At 44.0% G+C, this 25,372-nt stretch overlaps 1 protein-coding gene across 1 annotated transcript in view; it reads right to left on the reverse strand.

Annotated features, from left to right (window-relative positions):
- The window catches only part of LOC132407020 (chromodomain Y-like protein 2), a 208,633-nt gene that overhangs the window by 52,644 nt on the left and 130,617 nt on the right, over positions 1 to 25,372 (reverse strand). The window contains exon 4 of the mRNA XM_059993257.1: positions 15,371 to 15,543. Within this exon, the coding sequence (XP_059849240.1) occupies positions 15,371 to 15,543 (173 nt within the window). The remainder of the gene's footprint in view (positions 1 to 15,370; positions 15,544 to 25,372) is intronic.

Here is a 25,372-nt window from a genome sequence, read left to right on the forward strand (position 1 = left end):
GTGTAGGAGAGGCCATTTGCAGTGGCCTCCTGCCTAGAAAGCCAGACAGTGACCATGCGGCCATCACTACACCGGGAAAGGAGAGGCGACGTATTTTGCGCGTACACTTTCCCTGGGTGAGCAGGACATCACACCTCACCTGCCAACATAAAAGCCAAAGCAAGGACATACAGTAGAGCAAAAATTAGTTAGAGGATTGGGAAGCTTTTAACAACCAACAGAGGGCAACTAAAAAAGTCATTAAGAAGATAAAGAGGAAATATGAAAGTAAGTTAGACAATGATATTGAAGGGGATACCAAATGTTTCTTCAGATACATGAAGTGTAAAAGAAGGGTGAGAGTGCATATGAGACTGCTGAAAAGTGACGCCAGAGAGGTAGTAATGGGGGACAACGAAATAGCGGATGAACTGAGTAAGTATTTTGCACCTGTCTTCACTGTGGAAAACATGAGCATTATGGTGGAAGATCCAGGTGTCGGGATCATGAAGTGTGTGAAGTTACCATAACTAGGGAGAAGGTTCTTGGGAAACTGAAAGATCTGAATGTAGATACTTTACCTGGACTAGATGGTGTACAGCCCAGAGTTCTGAAAGGGGTGGCTTAAGAGTTCGTGGAAGCATTAGTAATAACCTTTCGGTGTTTCTAATCACTAGATTCTGGAATGGTTCTGGAAGACCAGAAAATTGCAGGTGTCACTCCTCTTCAAGAAGGGAGAGAGGCAAAAGAAAGTTAGTCTGACCTCAGTGGTCAGGAAGATGTTGGAGTTGATTATTAAAGATGAGGTATCAGCGTATCTGGAGGCACTTGATAAAACAGGCTATAGTCAGCATGGCTTCCTCAAGGGAAAATCCTGTCTGACAAATCTGTTGGAATTCTTTGAAGAAATAACAAGCAGGATAGACAAAAGAGAATTGGTTGATGTTGTGTACTTGGATTTTCAGAAGGCCTTTGACAAGGCGCCACACATGAAGCTGCATAACGAGCTACGAACCCATGGTATTATAGGAAAGATTCGAGCATGGATAAAGCAGTGGCTGATTGTCAGGAGGTAAAGAGTGGGAATAAAGGGAGTCTATCCTGGGGCTGCCAGTGACCAGTGATGTTCCTTATGGGTCTGTGTTGGGACTAATTCTTTTTTAGTCATATGTCAATGATTTGGATTAAGGAATTTATGATGACTTTGTTGTAAAGTTTGCAGACAATATGAAAATAGGTGGAGAGCAGGTAGTTGTGAGGAAGTAGAGAGGTAAAGGACTTAGAGAGTAAGGACTTAGACAGATTAGGAGAATGAGCAAAAAAACGGCAGATGGAATACAGTGTTGGGAAGTATATGGCCATGCACTTCGGTAGAAGAAACAAAAGGGTTGATTAGTTTCTAAATGAAGAGAAAATACAAAAAACAGAGGTGCTAAAGGACTTGGGAGTCATTGTGCAGAAATCCCTAAAGGTTAATTTGCAGGTTGAGTCTGTGGTGAGGAAGGCAAATGCAGTATTTGTATTCATTTCAAGAGGACATAGGATATGAAAGCAAGGATGTAATGTTGAAGCTTTATAAAGCACTGGTGAGGCTTCACTTGGAGTATTGTGAGCAGTTTTGGGTCTGTTATCTTAGAAAGGATGTACTGAAACTAGAAGGGGTTCAAAGGAGATTCATGAAAATTATTCCAGAATTGAATAGCTTGTCATATGAAGAGTGTTTGATGGCTCTGGGCCTGTATTCACTAGAATTTATCAGAAGAATGAGGGGTGATCTCATTGAAACCCGTCGAATGGTGAAAGGGCTTGATAGAGTGGATGTGGAGAGGATGTTTCCTATGGTGGGAGAGTCCAACACCAGAGGACACAGTCTCAGAATAGCCTGACATCTTTTTAGAACGGAGATGAGGAGGAATTTCTTTAGCTGGAGAGTGGTGAATCTGTGGAATTTTTCACCACATGCAGCTGTGGAGGCCAAGTCTTTATGTATATTTAAGGCAGAGGTTGATAGATTCCTGATTGGTCAGGGCATGAAGGGATACAGGGAGAAGTCAGGAGATTGGGGTTGGGAGGAAAATTGGATAAGCCATGATGAAATGGCCTAATTCTGCTCCTGTGACTTATGGTCTTATGGGTACCAGCAACCTGGATTCAGTTCCTGCCACTCTGTGTAAGAAGTCTGGATGTTTCCTCCGTGTGCTCCGGTTTCCTCCCACAGCCAAAGATGTACCTGTTGGTAGGTTAATTGGGTCACTGTAAATTGTCCCATGATTTGGCTTGGGTTAAATCGGGGGCTCAAAGGGCAGGAGGAGTCTATTCTGTGCTGAATCTTTAAATAAATAAATCCCAAGGACATACACTCCAGGAATTGAGCTGGCATCTGTAACAGGGCCATAGAGTGTAGGTGAGCAGTAAAATCCCAGGGAGTAAACATAAAGATAAAGACCAGCTTTATCTATCACATGTACATCGAAACATACCGTGAAATGCATCATTTGCATCAACCACCAACACTGTCTAAGAATGTGCTGGGGGCAGCCCGCAAGTGTCACCATGCTTCTGGCATCAACATAACATGCCCACAACTCACTAATCCCAACTTGTTCGTCTTTGGAATGTGGGAGGAAACCAGAGTGCTCGGAGGAAACCCACGTGGTCATGGGGAGAACGAACTAGCTCCTTACAGACAGCAGTGGGAGCTGAACCCGGGTCCTGGCATTGTAAAGCATTATACTAGAAGCTATATTGTGTATGATTAAGGTAAATGTGTGCTGATGGGCTGAAAGGCCTGTTTCTGTGCTGTCTGACTCTATGGTTCCTGAACTGACGGATGGAAAAGAGATCTCCTTAGTTTCTTCCCTCCATCCATCTCCATATTATGAATAGTTTAAGCAACTCTTAGAATTTATTGGTGACTGCTACTCATTATAATACCAGCATAAAATGGGATCAAAACATTTTCCGTAAGCCTTTATTAAACGTAGATAAGCAGCCAGGAGAATAATTGGTAAAACAAGACTAATATTTTACAATTAACAAAGTCTAAAAGGGAAAGGATGCTCGAGAGGTTGGTGACTGTAATGAACTGAAGTAAATAGAACAATATATAGCAAGAGAGGTGCAATAGCGATCACATCATACCACATTTTAGAAGGACATAGCCATGGCAAAGACTAGTATAAAGATATGAATTAAAGTTGATTTTTTAGGATGGAAATTAAAACCAACAATGATAATTATTGCACTCCTAGTCGAGGGCAAACCTATCTGTACACCAGAGAGTAAAATAAATGAAGGGGCCCAAACTAACAACATGGATCATTGAGGGGAATGCAATAAAGGGGAAGGCAGAGATTAGAAGGTAAATCCAAATCCATCAGTGAGACAAAACGGAAAGACCAAATTAAATTATTTTAAAAAATGCAAAACATTCCACAGGTTTATAAAGGAAATGGATTTCAGAGTGAGAAAACAATCACAAGGAAGAACTGTGAAATATTCTTAAGCAGCTCTATTCAAAATGGCAAAAAATCAGCTAATTATTTTGCTTCAATATTTACAGAAGTCAGAATGAGTGGGCATGACACTGGAAAATTGGAATGGAAACAGTATTATCACTTCTGTAACAGAAGAGAAATATTAAATAAATTATTCATCTGAAAGAGAATACAATCCCTGTACCGATTGTACAGATTTGATCAACAATGTTTAAAAGATTTAGGGAGGAGTCCGATGAGATACTACTGCACAGATGGAGAGGGTAGGTAAAAATGCAGTGCTGGATCACTAGAGAAGAGCTAGCATTTATTTTACAAAGCAACAGATGAAGTACAAATTAGTCTTAACAGTGATTCAAAAAGCATGCTGCTGGAGAAACTCAGTGTCCCAGCACACTAAGAATTTAAGGCAGCATCCATGGAGGCAAAGAAGAAGTATTATTACAATTATTGAAAGCCCTTAAAATAAGTGGAGTCATTGGGACGCTGTACCGATGGCATTTTTTTAAAGCAGGCTTTCTTATTTTTACGAGGCCAAGTTGCTAGCTTGACGCTCAACCCAGCAGGGATGGAAAGTGTCCAAGGGAGCCGGCTGGATTCGAACTTGGGAGCCTTCGCTCCGAAGTCCGGCACTGATGCCGCTACGCCACCAGCCGGCTAAAGAGGTAATGAAAGACCCATATTCACTGAACAATCTGAGCTCACAGGTACTGATAGAGGTAGAGCGTACGGTAAGAAGTTATGTTAATGACCATAATCCTGGCCTGTCAGTAAGTCATTACATATTTAGCACATTGGTCCAGGGAAAAGAGAAACAACTGTGACAAACTGAAAAGAATCTCAGTTTCCTGTCCCTCTCTTTGCATTTGTAACAAGACACTGTACACATTCAAAGCTCACCTAATCTCTTCAGAGCAGTTGCTCCTTGCCGGCCGTTACACAAGGTACTTGGCATCTGGCCAATTTCCAGCTCCACCAGCCATAAATGATATAAGGTTTAGTTTTATTTCTCACATGTACATCTAGACATGCAGAGAAATGCGTCGTTTTGAGCCAGCAACCCACACAATCCAAGCACTGTGCTGGGGACAGCCTGTAAGTGTCACCATGTTTCCGGTACCTACATCACATGCCGACGACTTACTAACCTTACCCGTACACCTTAGGAATGTGGGAGGAGATCGAAGTACCTGGAAGAATCACATGCGGTCATGGGGAGAGGGTACAAACTCTTTACAGACAGTGGAGCGAATTGAACTTTGATCGATGACCATTAGCTCTGTAAAGCCAGTGGGCTACCTCAATGCCACTGGGCCGCAGAGTCTGTGTTCATACACTGAGCTTATCTAGTTCTTAAAATACTATTGATATCTGTAATTAGGACCTTCGTGACCACATCAGGCAACCCAATGTACGTATCAATGACTCTGTGCCAAGAACTTCTTGGCGTCTGTCCATTCCTTGATTTTGAATCAGTTGCCCACGCTTTCTCTGTAACTGGCCTCAATCCATCAAATTTCTGTACCACATCTATTCTGACACTTCTGATCCCGATCTCTTGCTCAATCTTACTGTTCCTAAACCACGATCACAGGAATTACCTATGTAATCCTCTGTTCCTCACCCTCCTCCTTGAAGCATATTTTAAACCCCAACCCTTTGACCAATCTTTTAGTTCCCTGTCTTATTTTGAGGCTCAGTTTTAAATCCTGTTTGATGATGCTCCTGAGAAATGTCTTGGAACATTTAATTATGTTAAAGGCTCTGTTTAAATGCAAGTCATTTAATATAATGGCCTGGATTTGGCAGTAGTAATTATGGTTAATGAAACCAACAGCAACTACAGGATCTTTGCATCTGTGTAGTTTAACATGGGAATCCTGAAGTTATTATCAGTAAATCCAGTGAGCTTTCGCGGGCTATGATGTTTATAATCATCTCCTGCGCAATTGAAGGAAATCCTGAGCTGACATGAATTTCAGAGATTTTACATAATAAGGCATAAAACCTAAAGGAGTTTTAAATGGAATAACGAGGCATTATTACTGTTTAGCCCTAAAGAAATCATAACTTCCTCACATAAAACTTCAAAATTTAATGGATGCTTCAGAAGTTTATTACTGACATTTGAGCTTTTACTTTGATCAGATACAATTTTTATAGAGTCCTAGACAAGTAGAGCAAAGAAACAGGCCGTTCGGCCCATCTAGTCCATGCCAAAACCAATTAAACGGCCTACTCCCATTGGCCTGCTCCGGGACCATGTCGTGCATAGTTATGAACTACTTCTTAGCTTCCTGAAGTAGATGGGACCTGACACCAGGCAGCATCAGGAGTTGGAAAAAGAAAGAGACTCTCTAGAATTCTCTAGAGCTTTGCAGGAAGTTTCCCTTGAGGTCAGCAGGAAGTGTTGCCCTGTCGCCACATATTTTTAATCATTTATGATTTCAGTATTTCTTTTATAATTCCATCCTTTCAGGCTCTCGCCTTCGCTGCCTCCAGGACGTGAATGTGCCCATGAAGTTCAGAGTGTTATGTCCCTGCAAGTATTAACAGTGCTGAGGTGAAGATGACTGAGAGCTTCAGGTTCCCAGGGGTAAATGTCACCAACAGTTTATTCTGGTCCAATTAGGTAGCCCCTTTGGTCTACTTCCTCAGGTTAAGGAAATTCCTGTACTTTCTCAGAAGGTTAAGGAAATTCCTGTACTTTCTCAGAAGGTTAAGGGAATTCAGATTGAGCCTCACTTATGTTTATATATGCACCATACTGAGCATCCCAACTGGATGCCTCAGGGCTCAGTAAGACACCTGCTCTCCCCAAGACCACGAGGAAATATGGAGAGCTATGAACACAGTCCAGTTTATCATTGGAAACTAGCCCAGCCCCCTCCACTGACTCCCTCTGCACTTCCTACAGCCTCAGGAAAGCAGACAATATAGTCAAAGATCTCTCCCAGTCCACTCATTGTTTCTTCTCTTCCTTCCCACTTCAGGGCATAAGATTCAGAAATCTTGGAAGCACCAGGCTCAAAGATGGCTTTTAACCTGTTGTATGATTTAAAAAAAAACCCTGACCTGTCAATCTACCTCATCATGTAGCTTACAGCTTGTCATCTGTGACTATACCACAATCAGAATCAGGTTTAATATCACCAGCTTACGTCTTGAAATTTGTTGTTATGTGGCAGCAGTTCTTTGCAACACATAATAATATAAACTACATATTTTGAGAAGTTGTTAAATCAGTAGTGCAAAAAGAGAATAAAAAGAGGAAAAAGTAGTGAGGTAGTGTTCACTGGTTCAATGTCCATCCAGAAATCTGATGGCAGAAGAGAAGAAGCTGTTCCTGAATCGCTGAGTGTGTGCCTTCAGGCTTCTGTACCTCCTACCTGATGGTAACAGTGAGAAAAGGGCATGCCCTGGGTGCTGGAGATCCTTAATAATGGACGCTGCCTTTCTGAGACACAACTCCCTGAAGATGTCCTGGGTACTTTGTAGGCTAGTGTCCAAGATGGAGCTGACTAGATTTACAACCTTCTGCAGCTTATATCGGTCCTGTTCAGTAGCCCCTCCATACCAGACAGTGATGTAGCCTGTCAGAATGCTCTCCACAGTACATCTATAGAAGTTTATGAGTGTATTTGTTGACATGCCAAATCTCCTCAAACCCTTAATAAAGTATAGCCACTGTCTTGCCTCCATTATAACTACATCAATATGTTCGAACCAGGTTAGATCCTCAGAGATCTTGACACCCAGGAATTTGAAGCTGTTCAGTCTCTCCACTTCTGATCTCTCTATGAGGATTGGTATGTGTTCCTTCGCTTTACCCTTCCTGAAGTCCACAATCAGTTCTTTCATCTTACTGATGTTGAGTGCCAGGTTGTTGCTGCGGCACCACTCCACTAGTTGGCATATCTCACTCCTGTACGCCCTCTTGTCACCACCTAAGATTCTACCAAGAATGGTTGTATTGTTAGCAAATTTATAGATGGTATTTGAGCTATGCCTAGCCACACAGTCATGTGTATACAGAGAGTAGAGCAGTGGGCTGAGCACACACCCCTGAGGTGTGCCTGTGCTGATCATCAGTGAGGAGGATGTGTCATCACCAATCTGCACAGACTGTGGTCTTCTGGTTAGGAAGTCGAGGATCCATTTGCAGAGGGAGGTACAGAGGCCCAGGTTCTGCAACTTCTTAATCAGGATTGTGGGAATGATGGTATTCAATGCTGAGCTACAGTTGATGAACAGCATCTTGACGTAGGTGTTTGTGTTGTCTAGGTGGTCTAAAGCCATGTGGAGAGCCATTGAGATTGCATCTGCTGTTGACCTATTGTGGCGATAGGCAAACTGCAATGGGTCCAGGTCCTTGCTGAGGCAGGAGTTCATTCTAGTCATGACCAACCTCTCAAAGCATTTCATCACTGTAGATGTGAGTGCTACTGGGTGATAGTCATTAAGGCAGCCCACATTATTCTTCTTAAGTGCCTTCAGGCTCCTGTACCTCTACCCTGATGGTAGGAATGAGAAGCGGGCATGTCCTGAGTGAGGTGGGATGCCGCCTTTTTGAGGCATCACTCCTTGAAGATGCCCTGGATGCTGGGAAGACCAGTGCCCATGCTGGAGCTGACTGAGTTTCTGCAGCTTATTTCAATCCTGTACAGTAGCATCCTCCCCCCCACCCATACCAGGCAGTGATGCAGCCAGTTAGAACAAATGCTATGTATTCTGTTATTGCTTTCCTTGAGTATTATTTCAGTGTGCTTACATTTTGAAATGTGTCTGGATGGCATACAAAATCAAGTTTTTCCACTGAGTCACAGTAGATGTGACAATAAACTGATTCCAGTTGTTGCCTACCAGACTGACACTATGTAAGGGCGCTGTACATATCTTCCACCAGATTTAACAGACCATGCTCTATCTATAACTTTAGCTGCCCAATCCTGTTTCCTCAGCATATTGCTGCAATCTTGCTTCTCAATGGGCTGATGAATTCAATCTAAATTATTACTTCTTGTAGTTTAACAATTCTCCTTTCAGTAAGTAGTTTTCCCCTACCCTCTTTCCATTTCCCACTTTGGCCTTTTACCTCTTCTCACCTGCCTTTCTCTTCACCCTGGCCCTCTCCTCCATTCCTATCAGATTCCTTCTTCTCCAGCTCTTTTCCATTCCCACACACTACCAGCTTCTAGCTAGCCTCCTTCCCTTCCCCCCACCTTTTTATTCTGGCGTCTTCCCCCTTCCATTTCAGTCCTGAAGATGGGTCTGGGCCCAAAACATCGACTGTCTATTCATTTCCACAGATGCTGCTTGATGTGACTCAGGAACTGTTGGAACTTACGACTTGCAGTTTGGACATTGTTTGGGTGTTTCAGTACTCCATAGTCTTTGAGAGGATTCTGGGAGACAGAGGCAGCATGCACAAACCTTGTGGTGAGAAGGCTGCGGGATGGGGCCCAAGCCGATGGTTGACTCCATTTCGCTGATTGAAGTGACGAGGGAGATTGAAACTTCGAGGTAAAGGTGGAAGGTGGGCACCAGCTGCCTGCCTTTTGATCGCTGGTGGGATCACTCTGCTGCCGGAAAGGGGAGACTGCCTTTTGATCGCTGGTGGGATCACTCTGCTGCTGGAGAGGGGAGACTGCCTTTTGATCACTAGTGGGATCACTCTGCTGTCGGAGAGGGGAGACTGCCTTTTGATCGCTGATGGGATCACTCTGCTGCCGGAGAGGGGAGACTGCCTTTTGATCACTGGTGGGATCGCTCTGCTACGGAGAGGGGAGACTGCCTTTTGATCGCTGGTGGGATCACTCTGCTACGGAGAGGGGAGACTGCCTTTTGATCGCTGGTGGGATCACTCTGCTGCCGGAAAGGGGAGACTGCCTTTTGATCACTGGTTGGATCACTCTGCTGCTGGAGAGGGGAGACTGCCTTTTGATCACTGGTGGGATCACTCTGCTATGGAGAGGGGAGACTGCCTTTTGATCGCTGGTGGGATCGCTGCTATGGAGAGGGGAGACTGCCTTTTGATCACTGGTGAGATCGCTCTGCTACAGAGAGGGGAGACTGCCTTTTGATCACTAGTGGGATCACTCTGCTATGGAGAGGGGAGACTGCCTTTTGATCGCTGGTGGGATCGCTGCTATGGAGAGGGGAGACTGCCTTTTGATCGCTGGTAGGATCACTCTGCTATGGAGAGGGGAGACTGCCTTTTGATCACTGGTGGGATCACTCTGCTGTCGGAGAGGGGAGACTGCCTTTTGATCACTAGTGGGATCACCCTGCTACGGAGAGGGGAGACTGCCTTTTGATCGCTGGTGGGATCGCTCTGATACGGAGAGGGGAGACTGCCTTTTGATCGCTGGTGGGATTGCTCTGCTATGGAGAGGGGAGACTGCCTTTTGATCGCTGGTGGGATCACTCTGTTACCGGAGAGGGGAGACTGCCTTTTGATCGCTGGTGGGATCACTCTGTTACCGGAGAGGGGAGACTGCCTTTTGATCGCTGGTGGGATCACTCTGCTGCTGGAGAAGGGAGTCTGCCTTTTGCTAACTCTGCTCTGCGAATGTTACCCAGGGTTTCTGTGTTTTAGATATGGACTTCGACTATAGACTTTTTCTGTCTTATAGTTTTTTTATGTTCTGTGTTACTCATCCAACTATTTTTTGTGTGTGGGGGAGGGGTATTTGGGGGTTGATGTGCCTGTTCCGTTTTTGTTTGATTTTTTTTCTGTGGGGAGAAAAGATTTGGGGATTGATGACTGTGCTGCCATTTCTTTTCTTTAGAGATTTCATGGCTATCCGGAGAAGAAGAATTTCAGAGTTGTATACTTCCATAATAAATGAGCATTTGAACCTTTGACCTGCTGAGTTCCTCCAGCACGTTGCATGTGTTGCTTTGTATTTCCAGCATCTGCACACTTCCTCGTGTTTATGGCTTGTTTGTTTGTACGTTCTGCTTTGTTGTGATCTGTGATTCACTGCTGATCGCTGTGGGCATGATACGTTGGCACCCAAATCTGCGGGGACGCTTGCCCGCTGCCCCCAGCACATCCTTAGATCATGTTGGTTGTTAAGGCAAACAACTCATCTCACTGTATGTTTCAATGTATATGTTACAAATAAATGTGAATAATCACCTGGTTGTTAATGCTCAGTGACCCCTGCAGTTTCTTTGACTGCAAGCCTGTGCCATGGCAACACAGATCAAGACTGTCCGTGCTGCCCACAGGCTGTTCTTTGCAGAGGAAAATGACCTTATCTGTCCAGTCCGAAACAGCTTTCAGTATAAATAAAGACCACAAGGCAAGTTCTTTGTTCGAGTGAGTTGGTAACAGTTAGAGTTAGTTCCATGTGGCAGTGCTTTATTTTTCTCTCTTTGTTATATCCCTTCAGGAAGTTGTCCAATTACACACGTGACCAATAAACCTACTAACCAGTAAGAGTTTGGGATGTGAGACACCTAGAGAAAACCAACGTGGTCATAGGGAGCTTTTGTTCAAACTCGTTATGGAAATGAACCCAAGATGTAACATCTTTACACTAACCACTACACTGGAGTTGGAGTGATAGATTTACAAAGTGATCGGTGTGGAGTCTGTGTTTCCCTTGGGTGCTCTGGTTTCTTCCCATAACTCATAGGTATGATAGGTTAGCCAGTTACTGAAAATTACCCTCATGCTAGGAAAATGCAGTTGATGAGAAGTAAAAATTCTGGCAAACGATCAATGAAGAGGAGAGCGAAGGTGAGGGTTGAAGCGTGTAGGTGTGAGAGGAAATTGGAGCAAGGTCGAGGCATATCCAAAATGAAGTCAGAGCAAGTGTAGAGGAGAAAAGGAGGAAAGGAAGATTCAGGATCAATCTACCTAAACTGAGAGCGAGGTTGGATCAATCTAAGTGTTGGGTCGATTTGGAAAGGTCGGGCTGAAACGTGGAGATGGGGTCCAGTCCTAGAGCGTATCTATGCGCTGGGTCCTGGTGCGAGGAACAGCACGATGAACAGACAATTTAAATGGCAAGCAAGATAGATGAAAGGGCAGGGTGCTGGGACCAGAGGGGAGGATCGGGCAGTTTTGCTCACTGCTCTGCGACATTTACCCCTCTCTTTGGTGCACTGAGGCTGAGGTTGTGGGCCTGCTCTGATGGCTCTAAGCCTTGCGTCTGCGATGTTCACTACTCTGTGAGCTGAACTGAGGCTGATGCTGTTGGCCTGCTCCGGGTTTCATGTCTAAGGAGTCACTTTCGTTCTAAGTGCTACTGCTTACTTTTATTGTTTGCATAATTTGTTCTTTTCTCTCTCGGTACATTGGGTGTTTGACGATCGTTTTTTTTTAATGGGTTCTTTTGGGTTTCTTGTCTTGTGGCTGCCTGTAAGGAGACAAACCTCAAGGCTGCATAATGTATACGTACTTTGATAATAAATGTGCTTTGAACTTTGAAAGAACAGAAGAAAGGATTAAGTGGGGGAAATGAGATATATATCAGTGCTCTCGAGAGCCAGAATAGACTCAATGGGCTGAATGGCTGCCTTCCATGTCGTTATGCAATGTAAAGTATTGGACTACCTGAACACAACCCAGCATGATGAAGGATCACTGATCTAAAATATTAACTCTGCTTCTCTGTCCACAGATGCTCCCTTACCCACTGAGTATCTCCTATTCTATTTCTATTCCACCATGTTCAATGCAGATTCTATTGGATTTCACCTCCTTGGAAGGTAATGAACGTCATAATGAATGGACAGAAATTAGAGCACAACACCTCGTTTAACTAGTCTTCCACTTTCCTTTCCAGTCCTGAAGAGGGGTCTCAGCCCAAATCGTCAACTGATTATTCATTTCCATAGAGGCTGCCTGACCTGCAGCATTTTAGTTTACTCATTGTTTCACTGACTGAACACAAACAGAAGTCACCCGAGCAAGAAAGCAGCAAATACCAAGGCAGGTTGTAATCTACACTTCTGTCAGGACTCTTCTATAGATTCTTGGTGTAGAGGCTACATTCTTTGTAATTATCTCCACCACACTCAAAGCAGTTCACACAAAAATGCACACCAGACATATTTTATGAATGGAGGAAATTATCGCAATCCAGTGATTGTTCTGCTACTCTCTGCCAATACACCAGTGTTCCAACTTGTCTACTGGATGGTCCCAGTGTGCCTCAGATACGTCTGTGGTCCAGAGCAAGCTGCTGAAAGCCAACGCACATGTCAGCTCTCTGGCTCTGATTTAGCCGATTTAATCTTCCTTTGAGAGTCTGCGTGTTTGCTCGTCAAGTTAGAAAGTGGCTACAACAATTAGGACAGCAAACAGGATTTTGGTCTCCAGAGGAAGGGAAGATGGAGTATAAAAGTCATCTTGTTACTAAAGAGAAGAACTATGGTGAGATCACATCTAAACCTCTTCAAAGACTTTTTCTTTATTTACCAAGTGGAAGTGGGTGGTGGAGTGGAGATACGTCTCTACCCAAGAAGGTGTAAGGCACACTTTCCCTCCGCTAGTCTACAAGTCGCCCTTGGGCAAGGTGTGGCTTTTCCTTAGTTCGGGCCCCCAACAATCTAGGTCACGTGAAGCCATGAGAGCAGGTGGTGGATGGTCGTATGAGCAGCTTGTGCAGATCACAAGTCCGGGTTATGTGACCACTGGCGCTGGGTAGACAATCTCTGAAGAGTACTCATAATAGTTGGGGTCAACCATCTTGTAAAGACATTGACTAGAAGAAGGCAATGACAAACAACTTCCATAGAAAAGTTTGCCAAGAACAATCATGATCACGAGACTCTGGTTGCCCATGCCATACGACACAACACATAAGGATGATGACTGAGCAGTAATTCCATCAAACTGGTTTATGAAATGGATAAGGAAGGATGTAGCAAACTTGGCTGATATCCGTTGGACTTCAAATGAATAAAGGAACCATCGTTAAAATATCCAGTACTGTGTGAAAGCTTGAGAAACACACACACACAGATATATATATATGGCTAAGGTATCTAAGTGTTGGTGCGTGGCCTAGTGGGCAAGGCATCAGACTAGTAACCTGAAGGTCACTGGTTCGAACCTCAGCTGAGGCAGCGTGTTGTGTCCTTGAGCAAGGCACTTAACAACACATTGCTCTGCGACGTCACCAGTACCAAGCTGCTTGGGTCCTAGTGCCCTTCCCTTGGACAACATCGGTGGCGTGGAGAGGGGAAGGCCTGCAGCTTGGGCAATTGCTGGTCTCCCATACAACCCTGCCCAGGCCTGCGCCCTGGAAACTCCAGGAGCAGATCCATGGTCTCTCGAGACTGATGGATGCCACCACATCTGTTGCACAGTACTGTAGTAATTTTATGTATTGCACTATACTGCTACCACAAAACGAAAAAAATATTTCATGACGTATGTGAGTGATGATAAACCTGATTCTGATATGGGTCTCTATCGTGGACTGAGGTTGGGAAAGGAGCAGGGAGAGGGGAATCATGGTTGGGGAAAGGGAAGGGAGTGGGAAGCACCAGAGAAACATTCTGTAATGATCTTGCCTGGTGTCTCAGGGTTGGGTGTGTCTGCACCCGCACCAACCCCATCCCCTGGCACCCCTTCTCTGCCAGCTATCTGACTCGCCCTGTGGCCCTCCACCCTCACCATTCCCAATGTCCTTTCCTCTGCTCCACATTGACAAATACAATACTGTACAAGAGCCTGAGGCATCCTAGCTATATACGTGCCCAAGACTTCTGCACAGTAGAATTACCTAGACAAGGTAAATGGTGAAAGGATGTTTCCACTAGTAGGTAAGTCTGGAACCTGATGGCCCACTCTCAGGGTAAATGATTCCTCAAGTAAGGTGGAGAAGAGCAGGAATGTCTTCTGCCAAAGAGCAGTGGATCTTTGAAATGGTCAACCCCAGGGAGCTCTGGATGCAGTACCACTGAATATACACTCAGTGGCAACTTTATTAGGTACAGGTGTACATCTACTGGTTAATGCAAATATCTAACTAGCCAATCATTTGGCAACAACTCACTGCATAAAAGCATGCAGGCATGGTCAAGAGGTTCAGTTGCTGTTCAGACCAAATATCAGAATGGAGACGAAATGTGATCTAAATGATTTTGACCGTGGAATGATTGCAGGTTCAGATGGGATGATTTAAGTATCTCAGAAACTGCTGATCTCCTGGGATATTCATGCACAACAGTCTCTATAGAGTTTGCAGAGAATGGTGCGAAAAGGAAAAAAACATCCAGTGAGTGATAGTTCTGTAGGTGAAAATGCCTTATTAATGAGAGAGGTCAAAGGAAAATGGTCAGATTGGTTCAGCTGACAGGAAGGTGATAGTAACTCAAATAACCATGTGTTACAACAGTGGTGTGCAGTCTAGCATCAAACCTTGAAGTGGATGGGCTACAGCAGATGAAGACCAATTCACACTCAGTTTTTGGGGCTGCAAGAAGTCCTGGGTGATGGGGAAGAAGCAGGAAAGTGGAGATGTGAAGAAGATCAGACTGGATATGGTCTTGTTGAATAGCAGAATAGGATCAAATGGTCTATGGCCAACCCCTGATCTGAATTTTTATAGCCTTACTTTACACTCGAACATTAGCGATGAATCTGCATTGAGATATGTAAATCACAGCATATTGAGACAGATATGAAGGTTTATCAATCATTAATACAAGCAAAGTCAGATAATGGGACATAAAACCAAGATATATATTCAATACAATATATAGAGTAGGTGTACAACAAATATTTCAAGATCTAGAACAAGATGAATAATTCTGGTTCCGAATGAAGGAATAGTTTTACAGTATAAGAGTTTATTCCCAGCCACGACCACAAGATGCAAATCACATGTAACTGAAGTATTTGTCTTCACCATTCAAAAGAAAAATACCTTATTGCTTCTGCAATCCGAGCGCTCTCTTTCCTCCTGTCAGTGGATAACCTGCCAATTAGGTAAGAGTAATCAAGGCCACTGCAGAACACGCTCCCAACTGCACTCAGGAGAAGAAGCTTGCTGTCATCGGCCGACGCATTACCAAGAGCCCTCCGCACCTCCTTCATAATCTGCAAAGATAAGAGTAACGTTCAGCCATTGACACCAATAGCAAGTGAGGAACAGTAACAAACCTTGACTTTCTTTTCTTCCTCTTGTTTTTACACACCTCCAGGTTCAAGATACAGTTCTTGAGGTAAAGATTCCATAATTCACAAACATCAAAAACGTTGGTGTTAATTTAACCAATAAACAAGTAAAGAAAATTACCCAGAATTAACAGAACAAAGACTATTTGGTGCTTTAATTTTAAGCCACACGTTTTTATTTTAAACACAACGGGTTCTGCAGAGGCTGGAAATCCAGAGTAACATACAGAAAATGCTGGAAGAACACAGCAGGGTAGGCAGCATCTGTGGAAATGAATAAACGGTTGACGTTTCGAGTTGAGACACAATGAAAGGTCTCAGCCTGAAATGCTGACTGTTTATTCACTTCCATAGAAGCAGTCTGACTTGCTGAGTTCCTCAGGCAGTTTTACATGTATCAAACACAAGGAAATCTGCAGATGCTGGAAATTCAAACAACACACACAAAATGCTGGTGGAACACAGCAGGCCAGGCAGCATCTATAGGGAGAAGCACTGTCAATGTTTCGGGCCGAGACCCTTCGTCAGGGCATCTCGGCCCGAAACGTCGACAGCGCTTCTCCCTGCAGATGCTGCCTGGCCTGCTGTGTTCCACCAGCATTTTGTGCGTGTAGTTACATGTATCACGTGTTATGTTACTTTAATTTGAGGGAGACTCCAGGGTCAACGGACCCAGCCTTAGAATATGTAAAGGCATAATTTTAAGGTGATCTGAGGAAAGTACAGAGGGGATTTTTTTATACCAGGAATGGTGGGGCGCATAGAGCACATTGTTAAGGGTGGTGGTTCAGGCAGATAAATTACAAGCATTTAGGAAACTCTTAAATAGGTACATGAGCAATACATGGAGGTACATGGAGTGCTATCTAGGAGGGAAGGGTTGGATTAATTTTAGAGTAGATTAAAATGTTGGCACAACATCGTGGGCCGAAGGGCCTGTACTGTGGTGTAATATTCCATGTTTATGCAATACAAGAACATCCCTTTAGAACAGAGACGAGGAGGAATTTGTATAGCCAGAGGGTGGTGAATCTGTGGAATTCATTACCACAGATGGCTGTGGAGGCCAAAGCATATTTAAAGTGGAGGTTGATAGGTTCTTGATCAGTGAGGGCATCAAAGGTTACAGAGTGAAGGCAGGAGTATGGAGTTGGGAGAGAGAATAAATCAGCCATGACTGAATGTCTTATGGTCTTATTTGTCAAAGGATTTTATTCGGTCTATCATGGTGATGATCAAAGCAAGTTTTCACCAGTTAACCAAGAAAGCATTCTGACAGTCGACTTGAACCAAAAGGGCCCACTCTGCGCTGAATCTCAAGAACTAAATAAACAAACAAACAGAACAGGACCACATCGATTACAGGCTCTGTCTGTAGCAAGGGAGTAAAATGTAGCAGTACATCATCTGCTCCAGGGGAGTTGACTTGTGAGGCATGAAGCATGACTTCAAGACATCCATTATGTATTTGATGATAGTACAGCTGTCTTCTGCATGGATTGCCAGTAACACTGTCTTCTCTGAAGATTGTCGCTTTGTCGAGCTGGAGATGTTTCTGAGTTTCCTGAGATCCCCAGAGCAATGCCGTCCGGAGTTCAGCTACTTGGCGCAGAGCTCCTGGTATGGTCACCTGTGGTGTCAAAGTCAAGGAGGAGGGGGGGTTCCAGATAAAGAGTGATCCAACCAAGCCCTCAGTGGTGGAGCTGGTGGAAGATGATGGCACATTGCAACATCAGGGAGGGTGGAGGAAGGCTGTAGCAATGAAGGGTCCCCATTTGTCTTGCATTCCATGCCACTGGACCCCGATCTCAATCTGTCCAGGACCATGTGGTGGCTGCCCATATATCAGCCTCCCCACGTTAAACCAAGTCACACACAGGCATTCTCCATTACAGGAATTCACTCCAATATCCTGGGGACAACTCCTTAGGAAAACATCAAACTCGACTTGAATGACTGCAATTGTACTGCTACAAGAGCTGCACGCCAGGACCCAAATCTCAATAGGTCAGGTTGGAGTTAATGTCCCAATGGTTGACTTTTGTCAGTAAACTTTCTTTGATACCCAATGTCTCAAAACGAAAATAGGTGGAAGATTCAAATTCACTCAGTGCGACAGTTCAGCTGTGTTGTTATGTGTGGGCTGCCTGGTGCTGCGGTAGATGATGACCCCAGTTTTATTCTGACCTTGGGCAGTCTGTGTGGGATTGTACGTTCTCCCTGTGTGTTTTCTCCAAATGTTCTGTTTCGCACCCCACCCCCCACACACACATCCAGCCCAAAGATAGAACGTAAAACTACAGCACATTACAGGCCTTTCGGCCCACAATGTTGTGCCAACCATGTAACCTACTCTAGAAACTGCCTAGAATTTCCCCAGTGCGTAGCCCTCTATTTTTCTAAGCTTCATGCACCTATCTAAGAGTCTCTTAAAAGGTGCTACTGTATCCGCCTCTACCACCATCACTGGCAGTGCACCCACCATTATCAGTGTGAAAAACACCCCTGCCATCCATAAGGCATAGGAGCAGAATTAGGCCATCCGGCCCATCAAATCTGCTCCGCCATTCAATCATGGCTGATCCTTTATTTTTCTCCTTCTCAACCGCAGTTCCTGGCCTTCTCCCCGTAACCTTTGATGCCATGTCCAATCAAGAACAAGGGGGTACAATCCCCCTTGAACCTACTTCCAAGCACTTTAAAACTGTGCCCCCTCGTGTTAGCCATTTCAGCCCTGGGGAAAAAGGCTCTGGCTATCCACACGATCAATGCCTCTCATCATCTTATGCGCCTCTTATCAGGTCACCTCTCATCCTCCGTCGCTCCAAGGAGAAAAGGCCAAGTTCACGGAACCTATTCTTTTAAGGCACACTCTCTAATCCAAGCACCATCCTTGTAAATCTCCTCTGCACGTTCTTTATAGTTTACATGTCCTTCCTGTAGTGAGGTGACCAGAACTGAACACAGTACTCCAAGTGGGGTCTGACCAAGATCTTATATAGCTGTAACATTACCTCACAGCTCTTGAACTCAATCCCACAGTTGATGAAGGCCAACATCCCATTCACCTTCTTAACAACACTGTCAACTTGCGTGGCAGCTCTGAGTGTCCTATCAACATGGATCGCAACATCTCGCTGATCCTCCACACTGGCAAGAGTCCTACCATTAATATTATATTCTGTTTTCAAATTTGACCTACCAAAATGAACCACTTCACACTTATCTGGATTGAACTCCATCTGCCACTTCTTAGCCCAGATCTGCATCCTGTTGATGTCCCACTGTAACCTCTGGCAACTTTGCGGACTACCCACAACATCCCCAACTTTTGTGTCATCGGCAAACCTATTAACCGACCCTGGATCCACAAAGCAAGGTCTCCTTAGATCCCATGCCTCATTACATTCTGAATGAGCCTCGCATGAAGAACCTTATCAAATGCCTTTTGAAATCCATTTACACTACATTCACTGCTCGACGTTCATCAATTGCTTTGTTACATCCTCAAAGTGTTCAATCAGGCTCGTACAGCATGACCTGCCCTTGACAAAGCCATGCTGACTATCCCTAATCAGATTATTTCTCTCCAAGTGCTCATAAATCCTGCCTCTCAGGATCTTCAACAACTTGCCCACCACTGAAGTAAGATTCACTGGTCTATAATTTCCTGGGTTATCTCTACTCCCTTTCTTGAACAAGGGAAGAACATTTGCAGCCTTCCAATTCTCTGATACTTCTCCTGTCCCTATTGACGATGCAAAGATCATTGCCAGAGGCTCAGCAATCTCCTCCCTCGCTTCCCACAGTAGCCTGCAGTACATCTCGCCTGGTCCCGGCTGGTAAACGGGCTGGTGCATTAAATGGCTACTGTACATTGCTTCCAATGTTAATGGGTGGTGGAGGAATCAGTGAGGTGTTATTGGGCATGTCAGCTAAGAGGTTATTGGGTGCAAGCGGGAGGAATGGAATTAATAGCATTGCTCAGAGCTAGTATAGACTCAATGGGTCAAGAAGTCTCATTCTATGTGGTAAAGAGAATACGATTGAGAAAAAAAATCACAGAACTTCAGATCCATCTGTGTGCAATGTCAAAAAAATAAGTGTTAACCAATTAGAATTCTCGGACAGTTCAAAATGGTGTGAGATGTTCCTGTACCCTGGAGTGGTTTTCCTCATATCCACCTCACCCAACAGTCACACAAAGCCCAACACTCATCACCAACCAGACCTTGAACCATGTTGGTCCGAATCACCACTGGTGATGTTCACATACTGGCTCGATCTGAATATAGTGGATTCCGATTAATTGGGCCATCAGGGCAGCCACATATTTGGGACAAGTCTTAAAGAACAAAAAAAATTGAGAAAATAGCCAGGTTTCCCTTTGTTTATTTGGGACTATGCCGCTTAATTGGGGAGGAAGCCATTGCCGTACAGTTTCTAACCAGTGTCAGAAGTGTGCACTTGTGTGACTGTTAGACACCACACTGTGTTTCAAGCAAATAGTTTTTAAATAGCATCAACTGTGTCGGATTATGTTTGAAAAACAATGATTTTAGTTGCTGATAGTTGGCAAGAAATAAGCAGTAAGATAACTTAGCGTTGTTTTGCTCACTGCGATTTCTAGCACTCAGGCTTGGAGATGCCTGAATCAGCCGGAAGTGAAAATGAAACAAATTCACTTCTTCAACAAGTTAGGAACTATGAAAAATTTGAAGGTGTTGGCAAGTATCTTGAATGTTACAATGAAAATGAATATTTGGAGGATGCAACCATTGAAAACATCATATGAAGGTAGGCCATTATCTGCACTAGGTGTCCGTACTGATTTTGTTCATTTATGGTCAATCAAAAGAACACAGCAGATGAATTCCTCCGTCGACAACTATTAGGAATGTACACAGTTTTATAGTACTGTAAAGAGTGGTGTTAGTGTTCTAATTTGTTTTGTATTTCATTTAAATATATAATATGTTATTCAGTTAACTGTTTCGTTTGTATTTTTTGTACCCGTTAACTATTTCCATGAAATTTTGGTTAATTGGGGCAGTCACTTAACTGGGCTAAAACAGACTGGTCCCAAAGTGTCCTAATTAACTGGAATCCAATGTATCAAACAGTCAAAGGCAAGGCATCTCTCTTAAGTGGACTGACTCAAAGTAAAACTACACCTCCAGGGTGGTTACAGGGTTCTCCTCAAAGTGGCTAGAAATGCAGAAGAAACCGTGCAAGAAGAGAAGTGACTCCATGTTCATTCGATCAGAACTAATGGATAACTGGAAGAAGACATCTGACCAAAAAGATGGCACCAAAACTTCCTTCTCCTTTCCCCACAAGTTGATATGGTAAAGCGGGTCTCAAGTGTCACAACGTAAGGCAGCCCACTTCGGTCACTGGGCAGTTTTCAAAAGGAATGGGTTTGTACTACAATAATGGAACGGGCGCAGTAGGGTCCATCAGGTGGGGGGGGGGGGGGCGTTGGTGATGACTGGGTGCTAGAAGAAACTCCACAAACTTCTGAAGAACATTACACATGGAGGGTTGCTTCCTTGTGCAAATGGCACAAAGCAAGAATGTGCTGATGCGGGGACAGCAAATGAAGGTTCTCAGCCCAGAACAATGACTGTTTATTTCCCCTCCATGGACGCTGTCCGACCTACTAAGCTTCTCCAGCATTTTGTGTGTGTGTTGTAGGAGGTACTTCAAAACACAGGGTAGATTTTTATGCCAAGTATATTCTGGAACCAAAAGAGACAAGACTTAAATGAGAGACATATCTGTCATTAATTAACTGGCTTCTTCTTGTTCCCAAAACCCTGAGAGAGGCGTTTTGTGGTATTTCTTCTCATTAATAATGAAAGTAATGTCGTTGTTGAATGCTGAATAATGAACTTGTGACCTCATTTGTGGGCTAATCTTATGGATGCGTTGCAGTGATCAAAGGACAGATGAACTTTCAGTGTGGGAGCACCTGTGAGACTGAAAGATCAGCCACTCACCATAAGGTGAGGCCGGTTAACCATCACAGCACATTCTGCAGCGCATTACGTGTTACCGCCAGAGTGTACTGTAGCAACAATTGAGACTTCAGATGCCCAGACGATTTAAGAAGGCAATATGCTCTGCTGGGTGGCTCCAACAACAGAAAGATGGCCAACTATGGCCAATGAAGACGGAACGTTAGAGGAAGGTTTGTGTTTCTATTGTGCTTCATACACAATGTTACAAAATACCCTAGAGCCCATGAAGATATTCTGAGGTGTAAATATGGCAGGGAAATGTATTAGTAAACACACACCAGTCCTCATCAAGGAGTTAGCAGTGGAAAGGATGAGCAGCTTTAGGCTCCTGGGCATCAACATCTTAGGGCATCTATCCTGGGCCGAACATAAATTATGAAATAGGCACACCAATGGCTGTACTTCATTAAGAGCTTGAGATTTGATGTGTCACCAAAGACTCTAGCACGTTTCCACAGATTTACCATGGACAGTATTCTGACTGGCTGCATCACTATGGAGACTCCAATGCACAAAAGTGCGGCCATCTCCGCCACGGGCAGCAGACTCTCTACCAGCAACAACATCTTCAAATGGTGGTTCCTTGAGAAGCCGGAATCCACCATTAAGGTCCCTCACCATCCAGGACAAGCCCCCTTCACATTACTGCCATTAGGAAGGAGGTACAGGAGTCTGAAGACACACACTCAGTGTTTTATGAACAGGGTCTTCCCCTCCACCATCAGATTTCGGAACAGTCCACAAGTACTACCTCACAATTTTGCTCTCTTTTAGCAACATTTATTTATTATTTAACGTTTTTTACTGTAACCTTAGCGTTTTTTTAAATGTCTTGCACTGTACTGCTGCCACACAACAAATTTCATGCCAAATATCAGTGATAATAAACCTGATACTGAATCTGAACACGCAAACATGAGGAAATCTGCAGATGCTGGAAATTCAAGCAACACACACACAAAATGCTGGTGGAACGCACCAGGCCAGGCAGCATCTATAGAGAGAAGTACAGTCAACGTTTCCGACCGAGAGCCTTCGTCAGGACTCACAGTTGACGTTTTGAGCCGAGATCCTTCATCGGGGTCCTGACGAAGGATCTGAGCCTGAAACATAGACTGTGCTTCTTCCTATAGATGCTGCCATTTTGTGTGTGTTGACTGAATCTGAACAAATCTGATTTGGGCCTACTGTCTGGAGGACATGAACAGTACTGGCACACTGAGAGCTCCAGTGGCATAGCTGTTTTAATCTCATGAGGGAGAAGGCTGACCACGGTTTCATATCTCTGCTTTGATGACATGGCACCCTCATACTGTAGTATGAGCTCAATTTTTGTATCCTGTTGAACTTGGGGACCTTCTTCCTGAATGTTAAGAGCATTACCCACTGGAGTTAAAGGATATCCGGGGTTACTTCGTGGAGAACAAAGCTGAAATTTATAGAGCGATTCTTCAGCAAGGATATTCCGGCTCGGAACTCTGGAAGAGGCCCACCAAGCAAATGCGGCTGTCTCTCAGGATAACAACCACTTCACAATATCCAGAGCCCCTGAAAGAGATTCTACACAAGTTTGACAAAATCTAAGACAAGGCAGACTCCTGTGTCATCCTAGAACTTTTACCGTAAGTCAAAGTCACTGTAAATTTATTATCAAAGCACATACATTCAGTGGCCACATTATCAGGCACCTCCTGTCAGTAGCACGGAGTCTATATTCATGGTCTTCTGCTGTTGTGGCCCATCTACTTCAAGGTTCAATGTGTTGTGCCTTCTGAGATGCTTTCCTGCACAACACTGTTGTAATGCTGGTTATTTGAGATACTACCACCTTCCTGTCAGCTTGAACCAGTCTGGCCCGTCTCCTCTGACTTTTCTCATTAACAAGGTGTTTTCACCTACAGATCTGCAGCTTACTGAATGCTGTTTTTCTTTGTCTTTCTCACCATTCTCTGTAAACTCTAGACAGAGTTCCGTGCAAGAAAAACCCAGGAGATAAGTAGTTTCTGAAATACTCAAACCACCCTTTCTGGCAATTCTGATGTCTAGTAAGTGAATATAAAAAAAACACATCTATCAAACATTCACTAAGATTGTCTTACGCCTGAAAGGTGAAGGTGGCTGATTCTAAACTGCAGACAAAGTCACCTTTTAACTCTGACTCATCCCTTGTTTTTCTCCAGTCCTGATGAAGGGTCTCGACCCGAAACATCAACTGTACTCTTTTCCATAGATGTTGCCTGGCCTGCTGAGTTCCTCCAGCATTTTGAGTGTGTTGCTTGGATTTCCCAGCATCTGAAGATTTTTTCTTTGTTTGCGATTGGACAAAGTCAGGTGTGCTGAGGTATTTCAACCAACATACCGGCTTCAAGACTCGCTCATACCTCCTCAACTCTCAAGGTATTGATTGAGCAAACTCAACAATCTTACAACAGTTCCTTCAAAGCATTTCCTGTAAATGATGATTTCTGTTTTTATACCCCCATGTGGCTTGGATTTTGTTGGAAGAGGGGACGGAAGTAAGAGTGGTAATACTTTTGGCCTCCTCCGGTTGAAGCACAGCTGCCCTGTATGCTCTTTCTGTTGCTGACCACCCACAGGAGATTGAGATGTATTGATCTGACGACAGTAATCACCTCAATGCTCAGACTAGGAGAAGCACACAGGTTGACAAAGCAAGAACAAACAGACTCTTAAGGGCTGAACCATCATTTTGATCAATGACATTATATGAAGCATGACCTTAGACTAGATAGTCAGAGGTCAGAGGTCAGGAGTGTGGAGGACAAATTGGACTAATTACTTTATTGCTACGCATACAAAGAACAATGATATCACTGAATACACAGCCAAAGATCAACCAGGCTTCCCACTGCTCGACCAGCTTTTCCAGTCTTCCCATCCGCCTGCCTGAAGAGTCAAAGGATAATGAGATTAGTTGTAAGACTCGGGATGTTTGAGACTGAAAGGACTGCTGTGGGATGTGGAGAGCCGCGAACAATATTGTGATCAAATGTCTGAGTGACTCTGTCGTTTCTGGTGCATCGGGAGGCCTGCTCTTTTGTGAGAGCGGTCTCACACTTTGTAGCTCAGCATTTCAGAGAAAGAGAGAGCCACAGTCCAGAAAACTGCATATTTGACAGCAGACCACAGTGTGCAGAGAAAGAAGGAGCTGCTATTATTCAAATACCTCTGATAACACGGCAGACTCATTTAAGTGCACTGTCCCCTTGAGTATGACTGTTAACTCCCAGGTTCGGTACAAACAATAAATAGATTTCGACTTATATACAGCCTTTTTCATCAGCAGGAGCTCCCAAAAGCTTTTTGCAACATGCATTTATGTGGAGCTTTTAATGTAGCAAAAAAAATATTAGCTCACAGAAGTCACTATTATAGTGGGGAAAACAGGACAGTCGGTTTGTACACATGAGAATTCTGTAAACAGTATTGTCATAATGTCCAAATAACCTGCATCCTTTAGTGGTGTTCACCACCTGAACACGCATCTAAGAAAGATTTAAGGATTTAATGGTATAGTCACCATTGTAAGCAGGAAACAGAGCAGCCAGCACGAGCATATCAATATTCTGTAAATAGTACTGTCATAATAACCTACATTTTTAATGATGTTGACTGCAAGAAAATGAATCTCAAATAGTATATGGTGACAAGATAATAAATTTACTTGGAACTTCGAACTTTTAAGTTCACCACCACTTTTTCAATGA

This window comes from Hypanus sabinus, chromosome 17 (genome assembly GCF_030144855.1).
Source record: "Hypanus sabinus isolate sHypSab1 chromosome 17, sHypSab1.hap1, whole genome shotgun sequence".
Classification (NCBI taxonomy): domain Eukaryota; kingdom Metazoa; phylum Chordata; class Chondrichthyes; order Myliobatiformes; family Dasyatidae; genus Hypanus; species Hypanus sabinus.